This window comes from Tricharina praecox, assembly GCF_024521635.1.
Source record: "Tricharina praecox strain CBS 144465 chromosome Unknown BZA05scaffold_27, whole genome shotgun sequence".
NCBI lineage: Eukaryota > Fungi > Ascomycota > Pezizomycetes > Pezizales > Pyronemataceae > Tricharina > Tricharina praecox.
The window spans coordinates 398811-423696 of record NW_026250429.1 but is presented as its reverse complement, the minus strand read 5'-3'; the positions used below and the strand labels follow the sequence as shown (position 1 = coordinate 423696).

The following is a 24886-nucleotide window of genomic DNA, read 5'->3' as shown; positions in this document are numbered from 1 at the left end:
CTCCACCACCGCCAGTCGATCACCGCGAACCCCCCCGATGAAGTACGGCGAAGCTCTACCATTGCGTTCGGTTCAAGAATGGCTTCCTTGTGAGTCCCGCGTACCGCTCACTGCCTCAGCCCCCGACTGCTTCAGCCCCCGACGAGCCACCCCCACTGAGTTTCCTTTCTGACCGGGGCCGGCCCACACAGATAACCTTGACTACAACGAAATCAAGCAGCTGATCAAACACTATACGACAAAGAAAAGTCCAGTCGCCAACGGCGATCCCACTCCGTGCGAGGACGAGCTCTTTGAAGTTTTCCTGGATCAATTGGGAAGGGTACATATGCATCCCCGGGGGCGTGGTAGTCATGGGCGTGGTGGCACAAAAGAGATGGGCGCGAGCCGTCTTCTGTTTGGCTGGAATTAGATTTGACATGCGAAAATCTTAGATCGATCTTTTCGTGAAAAGCAAAGCCGGCGAAATCGATCGACGCATAGGTGAGCAGCTACCGTTGTCCCTTGAGTCCTGACCAATCGTCGGAGCACGTGTTGACAGCCCGCAGCAAGTTGCGAAAGGCAAATATTAGAGTTGCAGCGGCGCGCGCCCTCCGCAAAAAGCTCGACGAAAATTGCTGCACGGTATTTGAAGATCGAGCAGGAGATCGAGCGGTATGTTGCTGGTGGTGGTGGTTGCCCCCATCCCATGCAGCCCTGTGCTGATGAAGGATCGCGGGAAAACAGAGCTGGTCACGATGTTCAATCGCTCGCCCGTTTTGTCAACGTACAGCGCACTGGCTTCCACAAGCTCCTGAAAAAGTACCGGAAATGGACCGGCTCCAGCCGCCTTCCCGACCGTTTTCTCATCCTGCTGGAATCGCCGACCGCCTTCCACCGATACGATTTCGACCGGAGCGTCCTGGTAGTTTCGGAACTTTTGGCTACGGTTAGGGACAGAATCAGCAACCTCTCCGACGATAACCACGAGGCCGTGTCGGCGCCGCCCCAGCAGGGAAAACCTTCGACCAACGATGGCTTTTCGTCTGAAGAGACCGTCCTACAGCTTTATGCGCCTGCACCTAACCCAAAGTCCCGATTGGAGTGGGATGCTGCTTTTGGGGCCTCGCGTATCGCTAATGGCGGCGGTAGGGCGGTCTTTTGGGTTCACAATGACCAGTAACCTCACCACCCCTACCCGTTCCTGACGCAGTGAGACGGAAAGCTAACTTTCGGCAGTGTGATCGAGTTGCAGGTATTCCTACTGAAGCATCTCACGCTCCAGGCGTGGACACCGGCATGTAGCATTCCCGCTACCCCGCTGGCTTCTAGGAGAAACTCGGACGCGGGCCTCTCGGGGTATGGAGATCAAGTCGGTCACGTGGTTCTTGACGATCTCGGTAGCTTTTCGGATATTCAAAACACCGTTACCATCGACCAGGTTTCCAGGGCCGTCATGAGAACTGCCGGCCAAGTGCGATGGTGCTCGCGTGACTTGGATGCGTCCGTGGTTGTGTCTGATTACTCTGGTGCCATCCTGAACACCGAGGACTTGCCAAGTAGCGAAGTGTTGGCAGTGACGACCAGAAGAAAAAACGTCGAAGCCCTGCTCAATCCCAAGGCCGAGACGACCAGTCTCAAAGATGGCCAGTGTATGCAGATAAAGCAAAGTATCGACAGGATGCGCGGGTGGTTCAATAAGCACCCCGACGTGACGCCGCTCGCGAAGATTATGTCTCGCAAAACGCGATTCAGCGGCTCGATGGCCGATGGAGAGGCGTGGGCTTCCCTTGACCGGGATATCGTGATGAGTGCGAACGCTGGCGAGCCCGGTTGGGTGGCATCGGACGAAGCGGGCGCAGGCAAGCTCGTGGAATTCCCGCACGCGGTCGTTGAGATCTTGTGGGATAGCAAACAAACGCCCGCGTTTGTCGCCGAGCTCATGCAAAGCCATATTGTATGTAAAAATTTGCTCGAACCAGATCCGGAATGCGAGTTTGCTCATGATGATTCGTGTCTGTCCAGGTTGAGAGTGTCCCAGGGTTCTCTCTAGATGTCCATGCGATCGCGGCTCTCTACGAGCCGAAGCATATGTTGCCGCCATTCTGGGTGAGTTATCATGGTTCCGTCTTACATGTATCTACTGGGGCCGCCAACTAACGACCCCGAAGCTACCAGCGCTAAGCAAGGACATTCGCAAGACGCCGACCACCACCAGGCCGATGCATAGTCGCAGGAATTCCTCGCGCGTGGTCTTTTCCAACTCTTCATCCAAAAACTCGTCCGTTGTCACGGGCGACTCGGGACTGCAATACCAAATGTCGACACCGGCAACGTCGGATGCCGGCGCACTGTCACGGGAATCCCGGAAGAAGAAGAAGAGAAGGACTAGCAGGCCCTACGACAAGCCCGCGGCCGTCAATCGGTACTGGAGCGAGTTTGACGACGAGGAGCGCGAGACGCCCTACACCATTCTTGTGCGCCCTTCATCTTCCAGCTCGATGGAGGACGACGACACCGACACGCTTTCCGCGTACATTGCGCATCCGGTTCTGAAAGCCGTCTCGCGGTTCAAGCACTTTGGGCGGAAGAAGAGCCACGTGCCGCGCGAACACTCACCACTCCTCCGGGAGCCGGTAGGCCCAGACAGCGAAACCGACAGCGAGACGGAGATGGGCGGCGGCGGCGGCGGGCTCAATGACTTCCACGGGTACTCGACGTTCAAGACGCACCACCCCAGCACGGGAAGCCGGGCCGCCTACAAGGCCGGGCACCTGGGCCTCCTGCTCCTGTCCACCTTGATGCTGCTCGTAACTGGCGCCCTCGCTATCGGCGAGTCCCTCTCCGGCCACAAACGCCGCAGAAAGAATATTGGAAAACACATTGTCGTCGACTTGAGCGTGTTCGTGGGCGTCCTGGTGTGCATAGCTTCGGGCATGATCGGACTCACTATCTTCCTTGCCGGTGGATCAAGGGCCAGCTGGCAGCATAGAGTCGCCGTGTGGACGACGTTTGCTATGGTCTGTACAGGCTGCGGCATCATCCTCACCGTGGCGAGTAGAGATATTGTTGGAAGTGGTTGAGGATGGGGAATGGGAACGGGAATGGAGGTTTGATTTTTGGTTCTTTGATTTTTGGATTTTTGGATTTTTGGTTTCACTCATCAGTTTGTTGTTTGTTTGTGCATGCTTGCGTCTCTGCGTGCGTCCCTGCGTGTTCGATTGATTGATTGATAGGTACTGGAGTTTGGGGGTGTGCTTGCCAGCGATATCTTGTGATTGGATTGGATTGGATTGGGATTATGCGAGTTTGATGGATGGATGGTGGGTGATGGGTGGGTGATGATGGGCGAGAATGGGCGAGAATGCAGCCTTTGTGAGTATGCGGTAGTCCGGGTCTGGGGTCGGTAGAAAGGAAAGGAGTACTTGGGTACTTACCTAGTGTGATGATGAGGAGAAGGAGGAGGAGGAGGAGGATGGGAACTTGGGAAGGACCTTTTTGATGAACGGGAGGGAAGGCTGGGAATGAGAAGAAGGACAAGGACGTTGTATATATAGCCAGGCCAGGTTCGTAGCTATAAGTCTGTAGGTTTGCCGATCATGAGATGTCGGGATTTTCACCATATGTGGAGTACATATCATACGAGGTTGTGAGGATGTGAGTGAAATGCCTACCTACACACCTGTCGATCGTCAGTTATGCCCATCGTGCGTGGGTGAGTGATTGTGATTGGCCCCCTATGTATCACCACAGAATGAATGCCGAGACACCTCCGGTTATCTAGAGTATGTAGAGTATCGGGGAGCGAAGGGCTCTTGTGGCTGGTCCAATCATGCGTGCAACCACAAAGTAATCTAGAGTACTCCACATACTCTACCTACTCTACCGGCGAGCCGGAGCGCAAGTTCGCAACGGGGAGTACGTGCGTCGGAGAGTACGGGCGTCGGGGAGTACGCGGAGTATGCGGAGTACATACGGGGAGCACCTATCGGAGTGGCGAGGTGAGGTGAGATGCTATTCTGTACGGTGTCTCACCCAGGTGCCTCGCCGTCCGGCGTCGACGACCAGTCTCCTTCAGCAGCGCTGCTTACGATCCCCCCCCATTCGCACCTTGAAGACCTACATACGCGTATCACAAGCTGTGTTACCTCTCCAAAGTATACCTAGCAGATAAGGTATGTATGGTGCCTACGGTCTATGTATTGTACATAGAGTGAAGATTGGTCGCCACTCGTGAGTCGTGAGAGTTTGGTGCACTGGAGCTTGATTTCCATGGATACAAAACCCTGTGTTTCCTCTTGTCAAAGATCTTCACATCAACATCGGACCAGGAATCTAAGGTTGGGGGGAGGTACATACTATACATAACCTCAGCCTTTTTCACTCCCCATCATTCATATCTGCTGCTGCTGGCTGCCAGCTGGCCTGAAAATAGAACCGCAAAAAGATGGCCCTTCAAAAGCGCAGGCCCCGCAACAAAGATGTATGTGTGCTTTTGTTTCGTCCGGACCGCGTATCGTATGCAGCGCAGCAGTGCAGGTGGGTAGGAAGTACGGTATGTATGTTTTCTTCTTCCAGTTCAGTTCTACTCCATGTATGTAGCACGGGTGAAACACCCGCACATGCGGATGATGTAATTTCACCAAAGATGATAGGTGTTCAGAGATCGGCGCGGAAGCGACGTTTTGGTATCTTTCGCGACTCCTTCGCGACTCCCCCGCGAAGGATGGAGTCGCGCGCGAGTCAGCGGGCGGTGACGGAGATGGGCACGTAGTTATACTAGTATGCAAAATATGTACCCGAGAATCTCGAGAATCCCTCTTGATGGCCACTGGCCAGACTGATACCTACTCTACTCTATGTTGGCTCGGTTGAAGTTTAAGACGACGCGGCAAAAACCTAGATATGTACCCTGCGTGAGTCTGGATGAAGAATGTAAGAAAGTGAGACTTACCTAGGACCTAGGTAGAGTAAAGTTATCTAGGTAATCGCCTACGGCAGGCAGGCAGGCTTCATTAGAGCATACGTTGCCCACAGAAAGAACGCAGCGAGAGCACGGTCCCGTACCACCCACCCAACTCGCTGCTCCTCCTCCTCCGCCTGCCTCCCTGCCTCCTCCCTCGCTCCCTCCGTTGCCGTGACGTCGCTTCCGCCGTGCTCCTTCTATTCGCCAGCCACTCACCTTCCCAACTCTTGCTGCCTGCCTCTCTTCTTCAAAATCAAAGCAGGATTGTTTCTGCTTCTACTCAACCACCCCAACCACATACTCTTCATACATCCCATCCGATTTTGAAAAAGATTCCAACACACTAGATACAGCCACTCCCCCCCTCCACCCCCCTAAAACCCACCACCACCACCACCAAAACACCAAAGATAACGACAATTGCAACTCGTCCGTAGCATCCCGACGGCGTCGAAGAAGGAGAAGAAAAAAAAGAGCCAAGAACACGAGATGTCGTCGATTTCCTCCGACACCGCAACGAAGCGTAAACGCAGCTCGCGCACCTCTGGCGAAAGCAGCAGCAGCACCACGGACGCCGTTATGAGCAACGCGCACCCCACGTCGGGCGAAGAAGCCGACGCCGAGCTCTCCTACGACTCCTCGGCCGCCACCATTCCCGAGGCCACCGTCATGACCACCGGTGCCATGCACCCCGCAAAGCGTGCCAAGCGGCAATCGCGGCAACAGCATCAGCAGCCTGATGAGGAGGCGGATGGGGAGGCGGAGGAGGAGGCAGAGAGTTCCGACATTGAGCGAGACAGCCGGGAAAGGACCAAGTCGGAGTCCGAGGCGAGCCTGAGGAGCCAGCCGGTCGAGACCGGCGCGATCCTGCCGCCGGAGGAGCTGGCTGCCCTGTGTCCGGTCGGCTTCTCGATGAACCCCCCGCCTACTGACCGCCCGGTCAGGGTCTATGCCGACGGCGTGTTTGATCTGTTCCATCTTGGGTGAGTTTTGCGGTTTTTCGTCACGGTCCCGCCCCCCCCTCCCCACGGGACGTGATAAGCGAGGGGAAGGGCCAATCGTGCTAACCGCGGCCCACAGACATATGCGGCAGCTCGAACAGGCCAAAAAAGCTTTCCCGAGCACGTACCTGCTCGTCGGTATACCCAACGATACCGAGACACACAAGCGGAAGGGTCTTACGGTGCTCACCGATAAAGAGCGCGCCGAGTCCTTACGGCACTGCAAGTGGGTGGACGAGGTCATTGAGGATGCTCCTTGGATCGTCACGCCCGAGTTCCTGGACGACCACTCGATCGATTATGTCGCCCACGACGATGAGCCCTACGTCTCTGCCGAGTGCGATGACATCTACAAGCCCTGCAAGGAGGCCGGGAAATTCATGGTCACGCAAAGAACGGAGGGAATTTCCACCACTTACATCATCACAAAGTACGTACCGCCATCACCGCCGCCGGACGGGTGACGGAAGCTGATTACCTTACCGCAGGATTGTCCGTGATTACGAGAAATACATCACCCGCCAGCTCAAGCGCGGTGCGAGCAGGCAGGAGCTGAATCTCAGCTGGCTCAAAAAGAACGAGATGGATATCAAGCGTCATGTTTCCGAGCTCCGAGAGACGATCAAGAACAATTGGTCGACAACGGGCCGGGAACTTCGCGACGAATTCAAGAACTACTGGGCACCTTCACCGCGGCCTTCAAGTCCTTATCAGTTTGGCACCACGGCTTCCCGGGAGACGCTCGCCTCTCCAGATAACGGAAGGCTGGCCCCGCAGTGGAGCCATCTCGAACCGCTATCGCGACCGCAGAGCCCGCACACCGAGTTTGCCAACGGTTACTCGCTGGGTCTGATTGGTGGGGTTCGATCTTGGGTAAGCTAGCAATTACACCCTAACGCTATATATCCCCGCTTCCTCGCGCATCCACCCGAGGTTCTCCTCTATGTATCTATGTACATCTGCACCAAAGCAGTGGGCTAACTCGGCATGTGCTTTTTTCTCCAGATGCGGAATCGTGCTAGTAGATCTGGCTCGTTGGCGGCGTCGGACGACAACTCATCGGACGAGGACGAATTACAGGACTTGCCTTCGCCCAACTCAAAGAGCCCGCCTGCTGTCGTCGCGACCACCAGCCCCACTACTGCCACTGCCACTGCCACTGCTGAACCGGTGAAGCCGACATTGAAGAAAAGCGACACAAACATCTCGATTGATTGATTGAGGGGTGGTACAAGCAACCTGGCACGGACTCATTGATGGGTCGCTTCGATCCGACGGACGCCTGCATACAATAAATAGTGGCGGTCTGGTGTGGTGTGGTGCCTGGATCTGTATCACGCTTTTGCTTTTGCTTTTCTTTCACTTTCACTTTCACTTTTCTGAGACGGCTGGCTGGGCTACGTGTACCTATCCTTTTGTTGGCGTCTTGAATTTTTCCTTACGTTTTTATGTTTCGATTTTCCTTTTTGTGATGCATGCCTTTTTTCTTTGCTTTCTTTCTGATGCTATTGATGCTATTGGTAATGGACAAAATGGTTATCGCTTATCGGTTAAAAATGGATGGAAAATGATGGTGATGGGTGAAAATGGTTGTGTGGACTGGATTGCGCTGGATTGCATTAGATGTAGTGGTGATGGTGGTGGTGGATGTGGCGTAGGGTATATGATATATAGGACAATTAGAATCCTTTTCTCTTTTCTCTTTTATTGTCTCGACGGACGGACTGACGGGCGAATAACGAATGACGAATGACCGCAGGCTGTGGGCTATGGGCTGTGGGCGTGGATATGTAATTGCATATAGTACAGTAACATGAATGGGTGAAAACGATAGGTACCTACTGGGCGGCGGGAGTGGTGCCGCCGCCGTGTTGAAAGTCTGTGATGAGTCGGTATCGGCGGGTGGGGTGTAGGAGGCATGACAATATATTGCTGTATCTTCTGGGAGCCTGGTAGCGATTTCACTTCACTTCACTTCACTTTCTGCCAGTGCCACTGTAATTACTCTACGGAGCTGGAGGTACTCTAACTTACTTACCTACCAGCCCGATCTGATGCTCGCAGTCTAGGTACTTTCGTAGACTCCGAGTCTTCGAGTCTCCGAGGCAGCGATGGTTTTCCAACTTCCAGGCATCACCGTACCTAGGTAAGTACCTGGGTAGGTACCTAGGTCGTGTAGGTCGTGTCACTCGATCGCGGGTGTGGGTGCTATGTGTGCATGAGGCTTGCTTCTCAGCTTGGGATGGAGGTGCTTGGGATGGAGGTGCGCGGGATGGAGGTGCTGGGGATGGAGGTGCTCGACTCGACTGAAAGGTGGAGAAGGTGGCGGGGAGTGGGCTATCGAGGGTGACGGAGGTGAGCTGTCGAGGGCTTACCCGAGAACAAGATTCTTTCAGTAGTAAACTGCGATCGTCGTCGAGTGATAGTACACGCAACCAATCCCATTCCATAATCCCAGTATCGCTACCATCATCTACAAAAGCCCAGGAACAACCGCCTTCCTCACGGGCGCCTTATCTCCAAACTTTTTCAAATACCACCGTCTCCCCTGCAGTGCCCGGGGCCCCATAGTCGCAATCTCGTTCACTAGGAAGATCGCCGCAGGCACGAAGTTGGCCGGCCCGCCGCCCGCAATCATGAAGCCTGTCCATTCGATCCACTCTGAGAAGTACTGGTGTTGTTGTTGTCAGTATCGGGGATGGAGGGATGGGGGTGGGGTGAGGTGGGGTGGGGGGAATACGTGTGGGTGCCAACAGTACGCAAACAGGCCTCCGTGGGGGATCTTATAGACCCGCCCCTCCTCGCTGACCACCGTCTCTCCGTCGTCCACCTTCTTCTCGCTCCCCGCCGTCTCCCGACGAATATCCCTTAGCACCTCCTCGTGGTAAACATTTCCCCACAAGCCGGCCAGGAACATAGCACTTCCCAGGGCGATCATCCAGCTCGGCGTCTCCTCGGCGCTTCCATACCCCCCAAGCCACGCGCCGATTGCGGTGCCATTGAGCAGATTGAACGCGCCCATTGCGACGGCGATGACGATGTGCATATCTGCCATTGCGGGGTTGCGCAGCGGCGACAGCAGCGCCCGGTGGAAGTAGTGCATCAGGTACAGCGTTGTCAGCCACACGTGCGATCGTGGCAGCGCGAGCGGACGCGTCGGGTTGCTGTAGATGCTGTACAGCAGTGTCGAGGGTGAGAGAAGCTCCATTAATACCCACGCAGGTTTGCCCCGAACGTTGAGGAGGGAAACGGAGCTGGTTTTGCCCATCGGGTACCAGTCCAGCAGCAGCTGGAGGGGCAGGACCTGGGAGGAACGTCAGGGATGCGACGCATACGCGTCGGGTGCATCGGGGGCTCACCAAGGGGAAGTATTTCCAGCACGAAAGGAGAATGTGCCAGTTCTTGAGGGTGAGCGGCGCGATGCCATTGTCGCTGAGAAAAGCGCGGGCTGTGTGGAGGGCCGAAAGGGCGGTTTCGAGGTGCAGCTGCAGGTTGTCCATATTGCCGGCGATATTTTTCGCGTAGATACCTATGACGGCGGTTGATGTGGGAGAGATGGAGGTGAGGAATTTGGCTCCTGCTAAGCGAGGGCGCTCGCTTCTTGCCTTACCGACAACTGAAAGAGTACCGTAACCTAATTTGCATTACCCAGTGCCACCCCGCATTCCTCGCATTCCCAGCATGGCCCTCGAACGCGAAGAAATGCTGTCCGCCTTCCGCAGCGCGCTCAAAACCTTCGCCGTGTCACCGCAAACCTTCCTCCATCTCCCGCCCTTGCCGCCATCAGCATCATCAGCATGCACACACGTGCACGTCCTCGACTCCTCGTTCAACCCGCCGACGCTGGCGCACCTCTCGCTCGCTTTGTCCTCACTCTCGTCACTCTCCGCCCACCCCCACCCCACACCCACAAACCCTAGCAACACACGGCTCCTGCTCCTCCTCGCGACGCAAAACGTGGACAAGCCCACGTCGCCCGCGCCCTTCGAGGACCGGCTAGCGATGATGGCGCTCCTGTCGCGGTCCCCGGCCATCTCCGTGCCCGTGGACATAGCGCTCACGAAGCACGCGCGGTTCCTGGACAAGGCGCGCGACTTGGCGGATGCGTATCCCGGCGCCGAGCAGGTGTACCTCATCGGCTACGATACGCTCATTCGCCTGCTAGATGGGAAATACTATCCCACGGGCATGGGGGAGCTGGCGAAGTTTTTTAAAAGGAACCAGGTGGTCTGTACCATGAGGGAGGGTGCCTGGGGGGAGCAAGGGCAGAGGGAGTTCTTGGAGAGTGTGAAGAGGGGCGAGAGGGAGAAGGAGGGGTGTAGGAGGGAGTGGGCGCAGAGGATTACGCTGGTTGAGGGGAGGGAGGAGGGGAGGGGCGTTTCTTCGACTAAAGTTAGGGAGGCGGTGAAGAGCGGGGATGTTAACGCGCTGGAGAGGCTGCTGACTAAAGAGGTCGCCGAGTATGTGCGGGAGAGGGGGCTCTATACTGATGTGTAGAGGGCCCGCGGGATTTGTAGATGTGGCTTGCGGGTGTGTGGGGATTTATACGGCGTTATGCGATACCGGGAGTGTGCTATTTGCAGATATTGCGGACTGAAATCATGGAGCTATGGAAGTACGTTTGCCATTGACATCCTCACGGGTTGCTGTAGGATTGTAGCATCCATCGGCGCTTTGGAGCCGTTCGGTGCGGACCGTATCTGTGAACCGACGTAAGCTCAGAAATACGGTCCACTAGTGCGTAAAAGACTTGGCGCCCAAATATCCCAAATATCTGTTCGGCAACACCACTTTCTCCGTATTTTACACTCGCCAGCCTCTCTACGCCACACTGTACCATACTACTTCCAGCCAAGATGAAAGTTGAAACAATTATCTAGTATGAGGGCGCGCAACATGGAAACATGGATAGACAGACACAGCGACGCGGCGACAGAGCAACACAGCGACACGACGACGCGACGACATGACAGAACTACACCACCGCCTCTACTCAACTACTTTCTCGGGTCCTTCTCCTCTTCCCAAGTCTGTCCTCTCTACTGCATCGCGTCCTGGTGGGTGAAAATGTTGAAGCAGAGACAGAGATACCGTACAGGTGACGGACATTAAGGGATAGCAATAGGAGGAGATAGGGGGTTGGAAATGGGAGATAGACAATGGGGGAAGATGGCAGGCAGTGGGCAGCTTTTGATTAGAGTAGCTATTCTACAGCCCACAGCAATGCCCGGTCCACAGTGTGTTCGCCTACTCAATTACAGTGTAAAGCTCTACCATCGCGTCGAGAACGTTATTAAAGGTACGGCTGATCGTGTTGCCGCTTCGTTGAAATGACTCTTATGCCATACGGTTGGACGCGTTCTCGCCTACGGTTTTGAGAAATATCGCAAGCTGCTCTTTTACTGACATATACCGCGTCGGTTGCCGGCGGACATGGTGGATGTTGTACGGATTCAGGGGATTTGGTGACGAATGCCAGCGTCGTCTATTTTTTGGTGGAGGCTCAGAGAAATACGCAAGAAATACGACGTGGCTGAGTTTTAACGATCGTATTTTCTAAAAGACGTTGCGCCGAACGCTCAGCGTATCTTTGAACCGACGTAAGCTCAAATTTGTGTGGTAGCTACCAGATACGGTGCGGTACCGAACAGGCTCTTAGACATCTTTCATGCCGTACGCTACGTTCTGCGGACTTCTCGCTGCCCAGAGCTTCATGGCCCCTGCCCCAGGGTGGCGTGGGGAAGCGGTACATCCCGTCGTTAGCGCAGCACACGGTGTCACCACGCGTAGTTTTCCTACAGCTTCACTCCCGGTCACCACACCTCTGCGGAATGGCCTCCCTCGACCGCGCCACCGAAGCCGAAGGCTATGTTCCCACCGCCGCTCCGGGTTTCTACCGACCGTCCACCACGCTCCCCATAACCGCCCACAAGCGCGCGCTCATCTACGCGATCACCACGTACCCGGTCACGATCCTGATTGGCGAGACGGGCTCGGGCAAGACCACACAGCTGCCGCAGTTCCTACACAGTTTGGGCGGGTTCACGAAGGACGGGAAGATAGTGGCGTGTACGCAGCCGCGGCGGGTGGCTGCCACTTCTGTCGCCGTCCGGGTGGCCGAGGAGATGGGCGTCAAGGTTGGAGATGAGGTGAGGTGTGAGTTCTCCGCTTGTTTGGAGTGGGGCTGATTGGCTGACGCGGATGTGCATGTGCGGATGTAGGTGGGCTATTCGATTCGCTTTGAAGACATGACGGGCCCTACCACGAAGATCAAGTACATGACCGACGGCATGCTCCTGCGCGAGGCCCTGGTCGATCCGCTGCTGAGTCGGTACTCGGTTGTTATGGTGGACGAGGCGCATGAGCGCTCGCTGGCGACAGATGTGCTGCTGGGCGTGCTGAAGAAGGTCCGGAGGAGGAGGAAGGATCTTAGATTGGTCATTTCGTCGGCGACGCTACAGGCGGAGGAGTTTTTGAGGTTTTTTACGGATGGAGAGGGGGAGAGTGAGGTTGCGACGATTGTGGGGATTGAGGGAAGGTGCTATCCGGTCGATTGTTTGTACCTGGAGGAACCGACGGAGGATTATGTGGAGAAGTCGGTACAGACGGTTTTTGATATACATCTCAAGGTATAGATGATCGATGATGGGGTACGTGTGGTGGGATTGTAGGGCTAATGCGGTCTTAGGAAGGCGAGGGAGATATTTTGGTATTCCTTACGGGCCGAGAAGAAATCGAACGGACAGTCCGTACCATCGCCGAGCGCTCCTCGGAACTACATCCACGCGCGCCACAGCTCCTCCCACTCCCACTATTCGCCGGTCTCTCCAACGATGCACAGCTGGCGGTCTTTGACGCCGCCCCCGAGAACTACCGCAAAGTGATCGTTAGCACAAACATCGCCGAAGCATCCGTGACTATCGATGGTATTGCCTTCGTAGTAGATAGCGGCTTCGTCAAGCTACGCGCCTACAATCCCCACACCGGCATCGAGACACTCACCGCCGTACCCATCTCGAAAGCCTCCGCAACACAACGCGCGGGCCGTGCAGGCCGTACCCGTCCCGGAAAGTGCTTCCGCCTCTACACAGAAAAAGTGCACAACATCGTCCTCCCGGATGCTAGCATCCCTGAGGTACAACGTAGCAACCTCGCGCCGACTATTCTCCAGCTCAAAGCTCTGGGCATCGATAATGTCGCTAGCTTTGGCTTCGTCACCCCACCCCCCGCCGAACTAATGGTCCGCGCTTTGGAGCTCCTATACTCCCTCGGCGCCTTGGACGACTATGCACGTCTCACCAAGCCCCTCGGTGTCCGCATGGCCGAGCTCCCCGTGGACCCCATGCTCTCGCGTATCCTCCTGGCCTCCGTCGAAATGGGCTGTTTCGCGCAGATCCTGAGCATCGCCGCCATGACGACGGTGCAAAACGTCTTCATCGCGCACAACTCCGACAGTAATAGTAAAAACGTGTCGGAAAGCAAAAAGCGTCTCTTCGCCGTCGAGGAGGGCGACCACCTCACTCTGTTAAACGTCTACACCGCATTCACCACTCGCGGGCAGAAAGCCGCCAAGTGGTGCCACGAGCACTACCTCAACTTCAAAGCCCTCACCCGTGCAGTGTCGGTGCGCGGACAACTATACCGTTATCTCCTCCGGTTCTATCCAGACCTCGCGTCGCGAAACTGCGATGCCGCGACAGAAGTCGAGATTCGGAAGTGTCTGGTAACGGGGTACTTTGCGCATGCAGCAAGGATGCGGCCCGATGGGACGTTCAGGATCGCGGGGCAGGAAGATGGTGAGGTGCTTTGGGCTCATCCTACTAGTGTCATGTTCAATCGTAAGGTGGACTGGGTCGTGTTTCATGAGGTCGTCGAGACTGGGAAGAAAACGTTCATTAGAGATATCACCAGTGTCGAGAAGAAGTGGCTGCTGGAGGGCGCGCCGGAGTATTACCGTGTTAGGGAGGGGAGGGGCGTATAGTAGTGGTAGTGGACCTGGAGGTTGGGGCGCACATGAAGATTACTTGAGGACATTGTGTCTCACTCGCATGAATAGATGAGAGTAGATTTATGGTTCAGATTCTATATCGTATTCCGTGGTCGCCATAGTCTGTAAAAAGCCGTATACGACAACAAACCGAACTTCTCTCTCTCTATATCGCATTCCGCTCCCGCGCCGTTCTAGTAAAATACAAAGTCCAACTAGTCCACCAATGCCCAGAACTTGACCTCCCCGTCGTCGCCCGCACTGATGACGATCTCATCGTCCTCGCCTCTCTTGTCCTTGTCGTATCTTTTGCTCCAAGTGACGCTGTTGATCTCATACACGCCGTGAGCCCCTACAAACTCAGCAATGACCTTCCATGCTTTCCCACCCTCTGTACCCTCATCCTTTCCATCCTCCTCCGTTGTGGTAGCAGCGGCTTCCTTGTCCTCTTCATACACCACGATCTTCCCATCCCCACCGCAGCTCACGATCCTCCCCGTTCTTGGGCTCCACGATATCGAGTAAATACTCCTCTCGTGAGCGTTAGGGAGCACCGCCGTGCATTTCCAGTCCTCCTCCACCGGAGCACCCCTCAGAATACTCGGCAGCGCATCGGAGCTCTTCCCCGACGCCACCCCACTCTGACCAATCCTCGACCAGATCCGTATCGTCTTGTCGTCTGAGCAACTCGCCAGCCTTGCGTTCCTGCCTGCCTCATAATTCGGCGCCGACAATGGCTCGAACACCACGCACCAAACAGTGCTCTGGTGCCCATTGAGGAGGGTGCAGCACACCCAGTCGTCAAGGTCCTCACGGTACAGCCGGACGGTGTCGTCGTAGCTCGCACTCGCCAACAGTGCCTCCTCCGGGTGCCAAGTAACACACTTAACATCCTGTGTATGTTCCTGGAGTACCGCGACAGTTTCGAAATTGTCATCATCCATCTCCTCCCAGACCCAGACGCTCTTATCCCTCGAGCAGGTAGCGAGGAATGTGCCGCCGGCGCTCCACGCCACAGATTTGATCTCGCTCTCGTGGCCGTCCAGGACTACGGCGAACCGCCACTCCTCGTCTTCCTCGTCGTCGTATTCGCCGCCCGTCGTCGCGCCGGCGTCGTCTTCGTAGCGTCGCCAGATCCCCGCGGTGGCATCGAACGATCCGGTCGCGAGAACGGACTCGCCCCGCGTGTTGGGCTTCCACGCCACAGAGCGCACCGATCGCTTGTGTCCGCCGTCGATCGTCGACAGCGTCGTGTATTTTAGTAGCGAGATTATTTGAGAGCTTTTATCGCCGCTGGCGGTCGCCACGAGGGGCAGAGTCGGGTGCGGCGCGCATTGCCACACTCGGTCGGTGTGCGCGGATACCGAGGCGAGGTTGAGGAGCGGCATTGTGATTGTTAAGGCACCCGGTGGTGGTGGTGGTGGTGGGAGTGCTGGTGGTGAATGTGGATGCGGCGGGGTATGCATCGCCTGGTGGAGTTAAACGTCATGCGCAGGCTGCGCTAAATGTCTCGCCTCCGGATTCGGGAACCTTATCACTCTATTCAGGCTCACAGGTACAACGCGTTTTCCACACGCGCGTTAAGTCACGACCCCTTCACGCCCACCTCCCATCTCTGCGCATCCCCCCACCATATCCGCCATGTCTCACTACCAAGCCGCCTTTTTCCCGACCTCGCACCACGAGCTCTCGCTGCACGCCTACATCTCACTCCCGCGGCAACCGCAGCTGCTCAAGATCCTCTCCGGCATCACCGGCATGGCGCCGGAGAGCTTCTTCAACCACCACCTCGTGTTCAAGCCGAAGCTGCCAAAGATCTCGCCCGTCGCCGCCGACATGTTCTACATCCAGCTCGTGTGCCGCGTCGCCGAGGATCCCAAGGCGCGAGAAGACACGTACAAGCCCCGCGAACAGCGCTGGACTATGCGACTAGACGATTTCCCGGAGGTCACGAGGAAGCCGGTCGTCGCGAGAGCGGTCTATAGCGCTAACACGGGCATGGGCGATGTCATCGAGTTTGCGGAGGAGCTGGGGTATACGTAACACCCCCCGCCCACTCACATCCACCTCATCCGTCCGTCCGCTGGCTGGCTGGCTGACAGGGAAATGAAATGGCAGCCTGCAAACCCCCTACTTCACCGAGAACGACCGGTTCATCCACAACAACGTGGTCATCACACTGACGCGGACCTATACTCCTCCTGCTCCTCCTCCTGCACCGCATCCTTCTGGCGGCGGCGGCGAGCCAGCGGAAGACGAGCTCTTTGGCAGTCCGTTCCCGCGCGAGGCGCTGAGCATGGTGGACCTCAGCGGGGGATGGGTGCTGCAGGCGGCGGTCAGGGTCGCGAGTAATACCGACGTGGAGAATATCAACGTTGGCGTGGCGGAGCTGCGCGCGCTGAAGGAGAGTCTGAAGGGCGTGTGTGAACTCGAGGTTGTGGAGAGGTTGGCGCTGGATACTAGAGTGAGATGAGGGGGCAAGGTGGAGGTGGAGGTGCGGTGGGATATGATGGGGATATTATGAGTATTATGAGTGGAGCGGGATAGGTGTTATATAGGCGTTCTTATTACTTCTTGCTTCTTCGTTCTACACGTATTAGGTCTTGGGGTGCCCATGGCCAACCACAACCACGGGGAAACCTATGGCTCTCTTCGCACTGCCAGCAAGCGGGCTGCGGGCTGCAGGCTGGCCTATGCGATGGAAGGAAGGCCACTGAAGAAGCTTACTCGTGCAAGGCGAACTTGAAACTGCGAAAATAGTTTCCGTCCTATATGTAGAATATACCATCTGTCAGCTAAGACTATCTCCCAGGAACATTACGAGCATGCCATCTCATGTCTGGCCCTTTCTTTCGTGCTGAGAGTCTGGGAGTCTGAGATAGGGCTTTCGTGCCTATGCGCAGAGGCTCCAGTGGACGAAAGTGGAATGCTATTTTGATCTTTTGAGTGGCATGTGGAGTAAGAGTGAGATCCTGTGAGTGTGTGGTGAGTGATATGGAGTGATGCAGTTCCGGTTCTCGAGTGCAGGTGAGGCGGGGCGAGGGTCAAGGCCAATGTCATCGATTATCCGCTCTACATACCAGCAACAATCTGCTCGTATCATCATCGTCCGTGGGAATGTCATTCAATTCCGTGGTCGTCGCTAAGTACCTAATACAGTGTCCCATACTTGTTACTGAAAGCATGATATGATGGTACCAGATCCTCCAACCCTCCCACACGCACCCGCCTAAATACCCTACAAGTAAAAGTACAAACTCTATGAACCTTACAACCATACATAAGAAACAAAATGAACCCTCGCAAGAAATGAATATGTAAACCAACCTACTATATCGCACTACCCTGCTTGCGGACCCGCGGGCGAAAACCTACGCCCCACAGCCGCGACTTCAGGAGCAGCGAGCAGCATATGACGGATACGGAACTGAACTCACATTAGTTGAGAACGCGGTAGAGAAGCAGGCGGGGGCGGGGGGGAACTTACGACAACGCCATAGCCAGGGCAGCCCACACGGGCTCCAATCTCACCCTGCCAGGAGTAACCGGAAACAGCAGCCCCGCCGCCAGCGGGATAGCGACAACATTGAACACGCAAGCCCACAAAAAGTTGAACTTGACCCTGCGGACGACTGCACGCGAGAGGTCTGTCAGGATCAGGAGGCAGGTGAGGTCCGACGACACCAGAATGAACTTCGACGTCTGCATCGCTATGTCCGAGCCAGAGCCGATCGCGATCCCCACGTCCGCGGTGGATAATGCCGGCGCGTCGTTGATCCCGTCGCCCACCATGGCCACGATGGCGCGCCGTGGGGGCGCGGCGCGCTGGAAGAGCGTGAGGAGCCGGCGAGGGGTGGACGGTGGTCGGGTGGTCGCAAGGCTTTGCAGGGAGCGGACTTTTTCGGCCTGCGGGATGTTAGTATGGTAATAGTACCTAAGTGGGAGAATGAGGGGGGTGGACCTTTTCCGTGGGCAGTACTCCGGCGATCACTCGGTTGTGGGGAATGCCGACTTGCTTTGCAACGGCCGAGGCGGTGAGCGGGTTATCACCGGTTATCATCCACACGTCGATGCCACTTTTCGCCAGTCCTTTGATGACGAACGGCGCTTCTTCACGGATCGGGTCGGTAGTCGCAAACATCGCCGCCAGCGAAAACTCGGGTCGGAATAGTGGGCTCGAGTCGGATCGGATGGCGAAAAGTATAACACTCTTTCCGGTTGTCTGCCATGAGGCCAGCTGCTCAGAGTAATTCCATGGTACGTCAATGTTGTGCTCCGCCATTAGCCTCTGGTTGCCGATCAGTGCTTCGAAGTGGGCGCCGCTGACGTCGATGGTGCCTTTCGAGCCCTTACCAGCAATTTCCTCCGTAGTCACGATGCGGCCGTTAGCAGACGGCTTATCGCGGAAGTAATTGACCATTGCACGAGCGAGCGGATGATTTGATCCCTCCTCGAGCAGCCGGACAGCCAGATTGATGACCACGATAGCTTTATTGTCCTGGAAAAGAATTTCCTCGTCCGTAACGACCGGCTCAACTCCGTGTGTGAGAGTGCCAGTTTTATCAAAAACGACGCAGTCCAGAGTCGACGCCTCCTGAAACGCCTCGCCACCTCCCTTGGCCAGGATCGCGTGGCGGGCTGCAAGCCCGGTGCCCACGTGCAGCGCACACGGCGCGGCCAGGCCGATTCCGCAGGGACAGGCAACGACGAAGACGGCGATGGCGAAGCTGAGCGACCACAGATACCAGCCACCCTCGTTGATGTCGAGGTAATCCTCCGGCAGCGAGCCGGAGGTCCCCAGGACAAGCCACACCACCCACGTAGTGACAGCCAGGAAACAGATAACGGGGACGAAATATGCGGTCACCCTGTCTGCGATGCGTTCGATGGGCGCATGCCGGTTCTGGCCCTCGCGCACGACGTTCACGATCTCGTCCAGAAGCGTTTCGCCGCTGATCTTGACGATGCGCGCGTTGATCACTTGGCCGATGTTGATGGTCCCCGCGTACACCATGTCGCCGTCGGCTTTGGGGACGGGGCGGGCTTCGCCGGTCAGTGATGTCTCGTCGAATGTGGAGATGCCCGAGATGACGACGCCGTCGGCCGGTGGCGAGGAGCCTTGTGCTATCGTCACGATGTCGCCTACCTCCAGGAGGTCGGCGGTGATTCGCTTGGTGGTGACCGGGCGGGCGTCGGAGTAGTCGGGGACTATCTCGGTGATTTCTTGCGATGGTGAATTTTTGACGGACTTTTCGATGTCCACTGGTGTTTTTGCGTCAGTCGGCTCTACCAACACGGCCTCCTTCGGACGCAGGTTGGCCAGGAGATTAACGCCGTCTGCGGTCTTTGCCTTGCTGTACGCCTCCAGGTAGCGACCTTTGGGTTTTGATTAGCACCGGAAGCCAGGTCAAGAGGATCAGAGCACTTACCCATCAAGAGAAACATGGTCAGGAAAACCGTCGAGTCGAAATACGTCGTTGTATGTCCCTTTGCCATCCCGGGATGATGCGGATTACGATGGGCGGCGAGAACAAGCATCGCAACGCTCGAAAAGTACGAGATGGAAACACCCAAGGAAATCAACAAGTTCATCGAGCCGAAGCGATAGAACCGTCGAAAGACGGGAACTGGGCTTCCCGGCCGCCAAAGCGCCATGATCTCGCGCGCAGCCCTCAAATGGAACGGATTGGCAGCATAGAACATGACCGGCGTGCTGATGATCAACAGGGCCCATTCGATCCGCGAGACATTTCCGGCCCACATGGCAGCCTCCATGTAGATTCTCATGGGATCGTCGCGCGACACTAGGGCCATCCACACCACGCCGATGAGAAACGTCGGGATGGCACAGATCACGCAGAAACATAGCCGTAGGAGGTAGTTGTTGCGTTCTCGGAGTTGGATTTCCCGCGAGCGCTCCTCGATGGTTGGCGGGTGGTACACGGAGACTTCGAGGACCGGGTCGATGCATGAAATGACTTCGATTATCCTACGGATGGTGATTGTCGGTGATTGAGGTATGTAGGAGATGCGTAGTATTGGCGCGCGAACTGTTGGCTGCGCTTCGATCTCCAAAATGTCTGGGAAGGCGGTCTCCAACGCCTCCAGAATCTTTCCCGTACATGCTTCGCAGAACATCCCTCGGACCAGTAAGGCGACTTGTCTCTCTCTGCTCCATGCATCGTCACCGTCGGTCGTCTGAGGGGTCAAGTTAGTCAGCCGGTCCAGGGCCCCGTCGTATCCAATGTCTTCCACCTCTTCCACCAGCTTTGCTGCCTCCTCTTTGCCATCCCCAAAGGCCTCGAACTGCACCAGTCCGCTGTTGTTCATGAGGTTGATGTTGACTTCCTTGACGAACTCGAAGGCCTCAAGACTCTCGGCCACTTTTCCGGTGCAGACACTACATGTCATGCCACCGATGGATATCAAAGCTTCGTAAATGTTGCGAGTTGGCGGAAGATTTTTGGCCATTGGTCTCTTTAGTTTTCGCGATTCCGCGAGTTCAAACTCTTCTCTGTTCGCACTTCCCAACGACTTCTCGATATCCACGGAAGAGCTGAATCTCCTTGAATTTCTCGTTGATAACAGGGCCGATTTTGGCCGCGCCGGTGATTCAGCGGCCTGTTGCTGACAAAGCTCACAATTGAAGAGGTGTTGATACCCCCTCCGCTGGACACTCCTCCGGACCACATCCTTCATGACCTTGCGGGCCTCCTCCAGCCAACCCCTCGCCTCAACGGGCAGTAGGTCTGCGGCCGCTGCTCCGCCGAAAACAAAGTCCGGGTCCACGGCCTGGGCGTCGTTACGTAGGTCTATACTATCAACCTCAAACTCGGCTTCCATCAGGGCCCACACGATGTCGCGGGGAAGCAGGTCGGGCCGGTGGATGACGGTGACGATCCGGCTCAACACGGAAGTAGAAACGCTCAGTGGCGAGGGCGTGAGCCGCCATAAAAGCTCGGATATCGTGCGGCTGCACGACGGGCAGTGTAGGTTCGAAATAAGCAGGATCGTGGTGACCGGTGTGTTCGTCTATGGAGGCATCGGAACAATCGGTCAGTAACAATGCTATGACGGTACAAATTTGGAGGTGGCAATGTAGTTTAGCTAGAAATATGAAGACTCACTGTCATACTGGTCATAGTTCTGGTGGAATATTGACGATACCGTCGATATCGTGTACTGAAAACGGATGGTGAAGGCTGCAATTGGTAGAAGAAACGGCCCTCCCTGCAAGACGGGCTGGCAGTGAGGCTTCGGAATTGAATGTATGGGCAAGCTGTTGCCGTATACTATCTGATGTCCTCCTGAAAACAGCTCCAAGGATCCTCACTCCTTTATCTCGAACAGGGGGAGCGTAGGTTTATGATTGCCGTTGCTTGCGCACGATGTTCAATGGTGATATATCCTTTGTATGATATAAATGGAATATCACTGCGAGGGGCGCGTGGACAAGGGCCAAGAGCTCCGACTTGAAGAAACGGAGTAGATAGATGAATGCAATGTATCCGGGATGTCTGTCTATATAAGTAAGTCCACCGAGGCACAAACGGTGGGGGGATATTGAATCCGGGGGAGGGGTTACCATTAGAATATATGGCCGGAGTCCCCAGACCGGAGAGCCGCTTGTGCGGTCCATTTACCGTAGTGGGTCTCGTATGCGGACAGAAATCCATAGAAACAGCTATGGGCGTTGCCACCTGACTGGACGTTGGGAAGTCGCGATTCCGGAGGACGTTCTGATTCGCGAGAGAGGCCAAGTGCATATCGGGATTGTCAGCACCCCCCTCCTCCCGCCACCAGAATGCGGCCGGCCAGCTAGGTACTCTACACGAGCAGGTACGCCCATCGAATACTTCGATGCCACATTGGTACTATGTACCCACGCAGGCCGTTGTCATCAACGCGATACTCCCGTAGCGGTGTGTCGTCATCGTATGGTGGGTGGCTTAACGAGGGCCCGTAGGATTTTAGCTAACGGTCTTCCACACAGTGTTAGCTACCAGGATGTTGCTGGGGATCATCGGCCCGTCCGTTGTCCAGCAGCGAGCGGGAGCCTTAGCCGCCGGCCCACGCAATTCAACCGTCGCGATTAGATCCGTAACGAAGGCTGGGCGCGGTTGACGTCGTCGAGCTAGGCTAGAGACGGGAGTCTGGGGGAGGAGGCTAAAACACGCCAAAACCTCGCACCAGTCGCCAACCCTAACACGACGACAAGCCTTTACCTAGAGTATCCTGCGATATATTTGCGGGAATGGGGCCGGCGAGCGAGGTTTGGGATCAGCTGGATGGCTGCAAATGAAATTTTCGTCGTGGAGGGGTCCATGACTCCCTCAGACAGGAGAGTTTTGAAAGTGAAGCAGCAGAAGAGACGCACTACCGTTTCTACATGGTCATTCTTTTGGCCGGCAACTCCAACCTTCTACTACCAGCACCTAGAATAGGCCAGGAAGCTCCCAGTTCTCTTCAGAGTCCGCGTTATAGTTCGGCACATGGACTCCGCAATTGGCTCCACCACAGAAATGGACCGTTCGAGTGATTTGGCCGTTTTGTATGATGTATCATACGTCTTTTGAAGACCATTCCGGTCAACAAGATCTTTATGGACAATGTACAGTCGTCAAGCAACATCATGACATGCCTGCTTGATCGTTTGCACTCGTGCATATGATAGAAGACTTAGTTATGTAATTGACGGAACCTCCACGTCCACTCCGCAGAGGCGGATAGAAGTTCTAGCCATGTGATCTCGCGAACTATTGAATCTGGTCATTACCTGTCATGATTGTTGGATCGTCGTGACTCCGTCTCGCTGCTATAAAGCTTGGCGCCAGCAGGACGGACAGGGCTTTCACTCGATCTCTGTTCGGACACGGTTGTTGATATTATGCGTCTTATTACCTGTGCCGGAGTCACTGCTACTTTCCACTGTCATTTCTAATTTCCACTGTCCTTTGCATACTGCCCTCATCTCATTCCTGGCTGCTTAGCATTGTCCATGGATTCTCATTAGAATCAGCCTTGTCAGCTGAAAGTCTTTAAGCCACCAGCAGCGAGTATGCGGCGGCGAGTATGCGGCGACGAGTATCGTTGCATCCTCTGTCTGAGGCCCGACCTTCTCCCTGTCTACACGAGCTTGTTTCTCTTATAAGTAAGTAGTCTTCTTTCTCTTCTTTTTCGTACCAATACATCAATCAAGTCAAGTTCTTTTCCAAATTCCAACAGCGGTACTTTGGCGGTGGGGACTGGGACACCTGAAATCTGGACCACATTGGACTCTGGAAAGTGTTAGGGGCTGTTTCGTGAAACGATCTCTGTCCACCTTGCGGTACTCGAGTTGATATTTAGGGCTTGCTCGGCATCTCCCGGGATCTTTTCCCAATTGCACAATCGCAGCCCTCCTGGAGGAACCGCATGTGTAACAGCCACAATCTACTGAGGTCGAATGCGGAGACGGTTGAACAAAATCGCAGCCCTCCATTCCACCATTCACGGATTGACCGCCATTCTTAGTCAAGTTTTAACATCGCTCTGCATATTCGACTGCATGCTTCTCCGGCACTACGATCTGGAGACTCCACGTCGACAACTAATTTATAAGGGCCTAGTGGCTTGGGCTACCAAAACACGCACAACGCCCTCAACTCCATACTGGTATTGCGCACTCACAGATCTCGCCAGCACAAAGTGTTGCTTCTTACATGCACAACCTCACTCCGTCTACATACTGCAACACTATGCGGAGCTCTAAACCAGCGGACGACAAGCCATGAATGGAACCCAGTGGAACCTACCAGACGCCCGTGATAAATCCTGATTTTTCGTCAGAAGCCGGGAATGCAACCACCTTTGCAACGTCCATGGGTTCGGTCATTCTCCTGAACACGGACTCAGCACAAACAGCGCAGACAGGAGGAGGGTCTGGACTGACCCAAGCGGCACGCTCTTCCCGAACCGCTCTCGTTTCTCCGGCGTATCTAGCACACCACTGAACTTCTCCAGCAAACCGGTGGGTGCACGCAGTGGGCACACGGGGTTGATCCGCACGCCCTTAGTGTCATACTCAGATGCAAGGCCTTGCGTGATGCGGTCCATATACCTATGCTTTTGTTCCACCGTACCACACCTGGCCTTCGCGGACTCTGGTACCGGCCACTGACGAGGTGTTAACGGAGGCGCCCGAGCCCCGCCCTACGAAGTACGGCATGATCTCGGAGACGGAGAGGTACACGCTCTTGATGTTGACGTTCAGCAGCGTGTCGAATTCGTCATCCGTTACGTCTACGGAGGGTTTCTTGGGGCATGGTGCCCGCATTGTTCACCACGATGTCGAGTGAGCCGTGCGAGTCCACGGCGAGCGGGAGCGCAGCCTTCCAGTCGGCATGTGATGTGACATCTGGCTTGAGGATCAGCACCCTCCCCCAGCTTGCCAGCGATCACCACACTAGAGTAGTTACTCACCAAGCTTTACAAAGGTAGCACCATGGAGCTTTACTGCGACGGCTTCCCCGCTGGTCTGGTTGATGTCGCCTACCAGCACGACGGCACCCTCCGCAGCGAATTTCTCTGCGATGGCGGCACCGAAGCCACTGCCAGCTCCCGTTACTAGTGCAATATTTCTCTCCAATTTGCCCATTGTCGGGGGTTCTTTTTGCGGGCGCGATGCGTTACCGAAGTGCTGTAACTGCTGTTGATATCGTGGTCGTGGAATGGGTACGTAGTAACTATTGCTTCGGTGCTATTTCGTTTTCGAAATGACGAAGGGGTCTCGGCCGCATGAGATCTCTACTCCTCTTCGGCCAGGCTAGGCCAGTGCATAATTGCAATCAATCAAGACGATAGTTAAACTATTGTGGAAGCCCGTGAGCTCTCATTCCATCCTCGTTCCGGTGGTATCCCAACTCCCGACATCATCACGTTGTACAATACATGCCATTTCGCCTGCGACATGCA

General features: G+C 55.6%; 9 protein-coding genes across 9 annotated transcripts; 5 read left to right on the top strand and 4 right to left on the bottom strand.

Moving 5' to 3' along the window:
- Positions 1-37: 37 nt before the first annotated feature.
- On the top strand, positions 38-3062 carry BZA05DRAFT_342566 (uncharacterized protein; the record flags this gene model as incomplete). Its single annotated transcript, XM_051481038.1, has 8 exons — positions 38-89; positions 192-322; positions 435-483; positions 549-654; positions 727-1158; positions 1219-1936; positions 2005-2072; positions 2165-3062. 8 exons carry the CDS (start codon positions 38-40, stop codon positions 3060-3062), a joined length of 2454 nt encoding a protein of 817 aa, XP_051336376.1.
- Positions 3063-5277: 2215 nt separating this feature from the next.
- On the top strand, positions 5278-7291 carry BZA05DRAFT_149859 (uncharacterized protein). Its single transcript, XM_051478995.1, has 4 exons — positions 5278-5928; positions 6026-6376; positions 6435-6819; positions 6952-7291. The coding sequence occupies exons 1-4, from the start codon at positions 5435-5437 to the stop codon at positions 7162-7164; spliced, it is 1443 nt and encodes a 480-aa protein (XP_051336375.1). The 5' UTR covers positions 5278-5434; the 3' UTR covers positions 7165-7291.
- A 650-nt stretch (positions 7292-7941) lies between these two features.
- On the bottom strand, positions 7942-9536 carry BZA05DRAFT_149854 (3-oxo-5-alpha-steroid 4-dehydrogenase-domain-containing protein). The gene is made up of 4 exons (XM_051478994.1): positions 9306-9536; positions 8687-9250; positions 8322-8617; positions 7942-8170 (listed from the first exon to the last, which is right to left on the bottom strand). The coding sequence occupies exons 1-3, from the start codon at positions 9444-9446 to the stop codon at positions 8420-8422; spliced, it is 903 nt and encodes a 300-aa protein (XP_051336374.1). The 5' UTR covers positions 9447-9536; the 3' UTR covers positions 7942-8170; positions 8322-8419.
- Positions 9537-9648: 112 nt separating this feature from the next.
- Positions 9649-10621, top strand: BZA05DRAFT_378205 (cytidylyltransferase family protein; the record flags this gene model as incomplete). The annotated part of the gene is made up of 1 exon (XM_051481850.1): positions 9649-10621. The coding sequence occupies one exon, from the start codon at positions 9649-9651 to the stop codon at positions 10441-10443; it is 795 nt and encodes a 264-aa protein (XP_051336373.1). The 3' UTR covers positions 10444-10621.
- Positions 10622-11673: 1052 nt separating this feature from the next.
- Positions 11674-14007, top strand: BZA05DRAFT_358163 (P-loop containing nucleoside triphosphate hydrolase protein). Its single transcript, XM_051481443.1, has 3 exons — positions 11674-12095; positions 12168-12575; positions 12635-14007. Exons 1-3 carry the CDS (start codon positions 11778-11780, stop codon positions 13925-13927), a joined length of 2019 nt encoding a protein of 672 aa, XP_051336372.1. The 5' UTR covers positions 11674-11777; the 3' UTR covers positions 13928-14007.
- Positions 14004-15421, bottom strand: BZA05DRAFT_408440 (WD40-repeat-containing domain protein). Its single transcript, XM_051484709.1, has one exon. The coding sequence runs from the start codon at positions 15397-15399 to the stop codon at positions 14149-14151; it is 1251 nt and encodes a 416-aa protein (XP_051336371.1). The 5' UTR covers positions 15400-15421; the 3' UTR covers positions 14004-14148.
- Positions 15422-15462: 41 nt separating this feature from the next.
- BZA05DRAFT_431547 (mediator complex, subunit Med18) lies at positions 15463-16497 on the top strand. Its single transcript, XM_051486195.1, has 2 exons — positions 15463-15972; positions 16052-16497. Exons 1-2 carry the CDS (start codon positions 15575-15577, stop codon positions 16404-16406), a joined length of 753 nt encoding a protein of 250 aa, XP_051336370.1. The 5' UTR covers positions 15463-15574; the 3' UTR covers positions 16407-16497.
- A 766-nt stretch (positions 16498-17263) lies between these two features.
- BZA05DRAFT_447990 (E1-E2 ATPase-domain-containing protein) lies at positions 17264-21075 on the bottom strand (the record flags this gene model as incomplete). Its single annotated transcript, XM_051487211.1, has 5 exons — positions 17264-17360; positions 17421-17839; positions 17895-19309; positions 19363-20965; positions 21061-21075. The coding sequence occupies 5 exons, from the start codon at positions 21073-21075 to the stop codon at positions 17264-17266; spliced, it is 3549 nt and encodes a 1182-aa protein (XP_051336369.1).
- A 2270-nt stretch (positions 21076-23345) lies between these two features.
- On the bottom strand, positions 23346-24569 carry BZA05DRAFT_459228 (putative alcohol dehydrogenase; the record flags this gene model as incomplete). Its single annotated transcript, XM_051487629.1, has 5 exons — positions 23346-23811; positions 23865-24032; positions 24094-24227; positions 24286-24329; positions 24395-24569. The coding sequence occupies 5 exons, from the start codon at positions 24567-24569 to the stop codon at positions 23724-23726; spliced, it is 609 nt and encodes a 202-aa protein (XP_051336368.1). The 3' UTR covers positions 23346-23723.
- Positions 24570-24886: the final 317 nt, after the last annotated feature.

Bases quoted from the DNA above. Each gene is read 5' to 3' on its own strand.
- BZA05DRAFT_408440 (XM_051484709.1), bottom strand. From the start codon at position 15,399: ATGCATACCCCGCCGCATCCACATTCACCACCAGCACTCCCACCACCA.
- BZA05DRAFT_149854 (XM_051478994.1), bottom strand. From the start codon at position 9,446: ATGGACAACCTGCAGCTGCACCTCGAAACCGCCCTTTCGGCCCTCCAC. The intron at 9,251-9,305 runs GTGAGCCCCCGA...CGTTCCTCCCAG, and splicing joins GCTGGAAATACTTCCCCTTG to GTCCTGCCCCTCCAGCTGCT. The intron at 8,618-8,686 runs GTATTCCCCCCA...CAACAACACCAG, and splicing joins CGTACTGTTGGCACCCACAC to TACTTCTCAGAGTGGATCGA.
- BZA05DRAFT_149859 (XM_051478995.1), top strand. From the start codon at position 5,435: ATGTCGTCGATTTCCTCCGACACCGCAACGAAGCGTAAACGCAGCTCG. The intron at 5,929-6,025 runs GTGAGTTTTGCG...CGCGGCCCACAG, and splicing joins TTTGATCTGTTCCATCTTGG to ACATATGCGGCAGCTCGAAC. The intron at 6,377-6,434 runs GTACGTACCGCC...ACCTTACCGCAG, and splicing joins ACCACTTACATCATCACAAA to GATTGTCCGTGATTACGAGA.
- BZA05DRAFT_431547 (XM_051486195.1), top strand. From the start codon at position 15,575: ATGTCTCACTACCAAGCCGCCTTTTTCCCGACCTCGCACCACGAGCTC. The intron at 15,973-16,051 runs GTAACACCCCCC...ATGAAATGGCAG, and splicing joins GCGGAGGAGCTGGGGTATAC to CCTGCAAACCCCCTACTTCA.
- BZA05DRAFT_358163 (XM_051481443.1), top strand. From the start codon at position 11,778: ATGGCCTCCCTCGACCGCGCCACCGAAGCCGAAGGCTATGTTCCCACC. The intron at 12,096-12,167 runs GTGAGGTGTGAG...GTGCGGATGTAG, and splicing joins GCGTCAAGGTTGGAGATGAG to GTGGGCTATTCGATTCGCTT. The intron at 12,576-12,634 runs GTATAGATGATC...ATGCGGTCTTAG, and splicing joins TTTTTGATATACATCTCAAG to GAAGGCGAGGGAGATATTTT.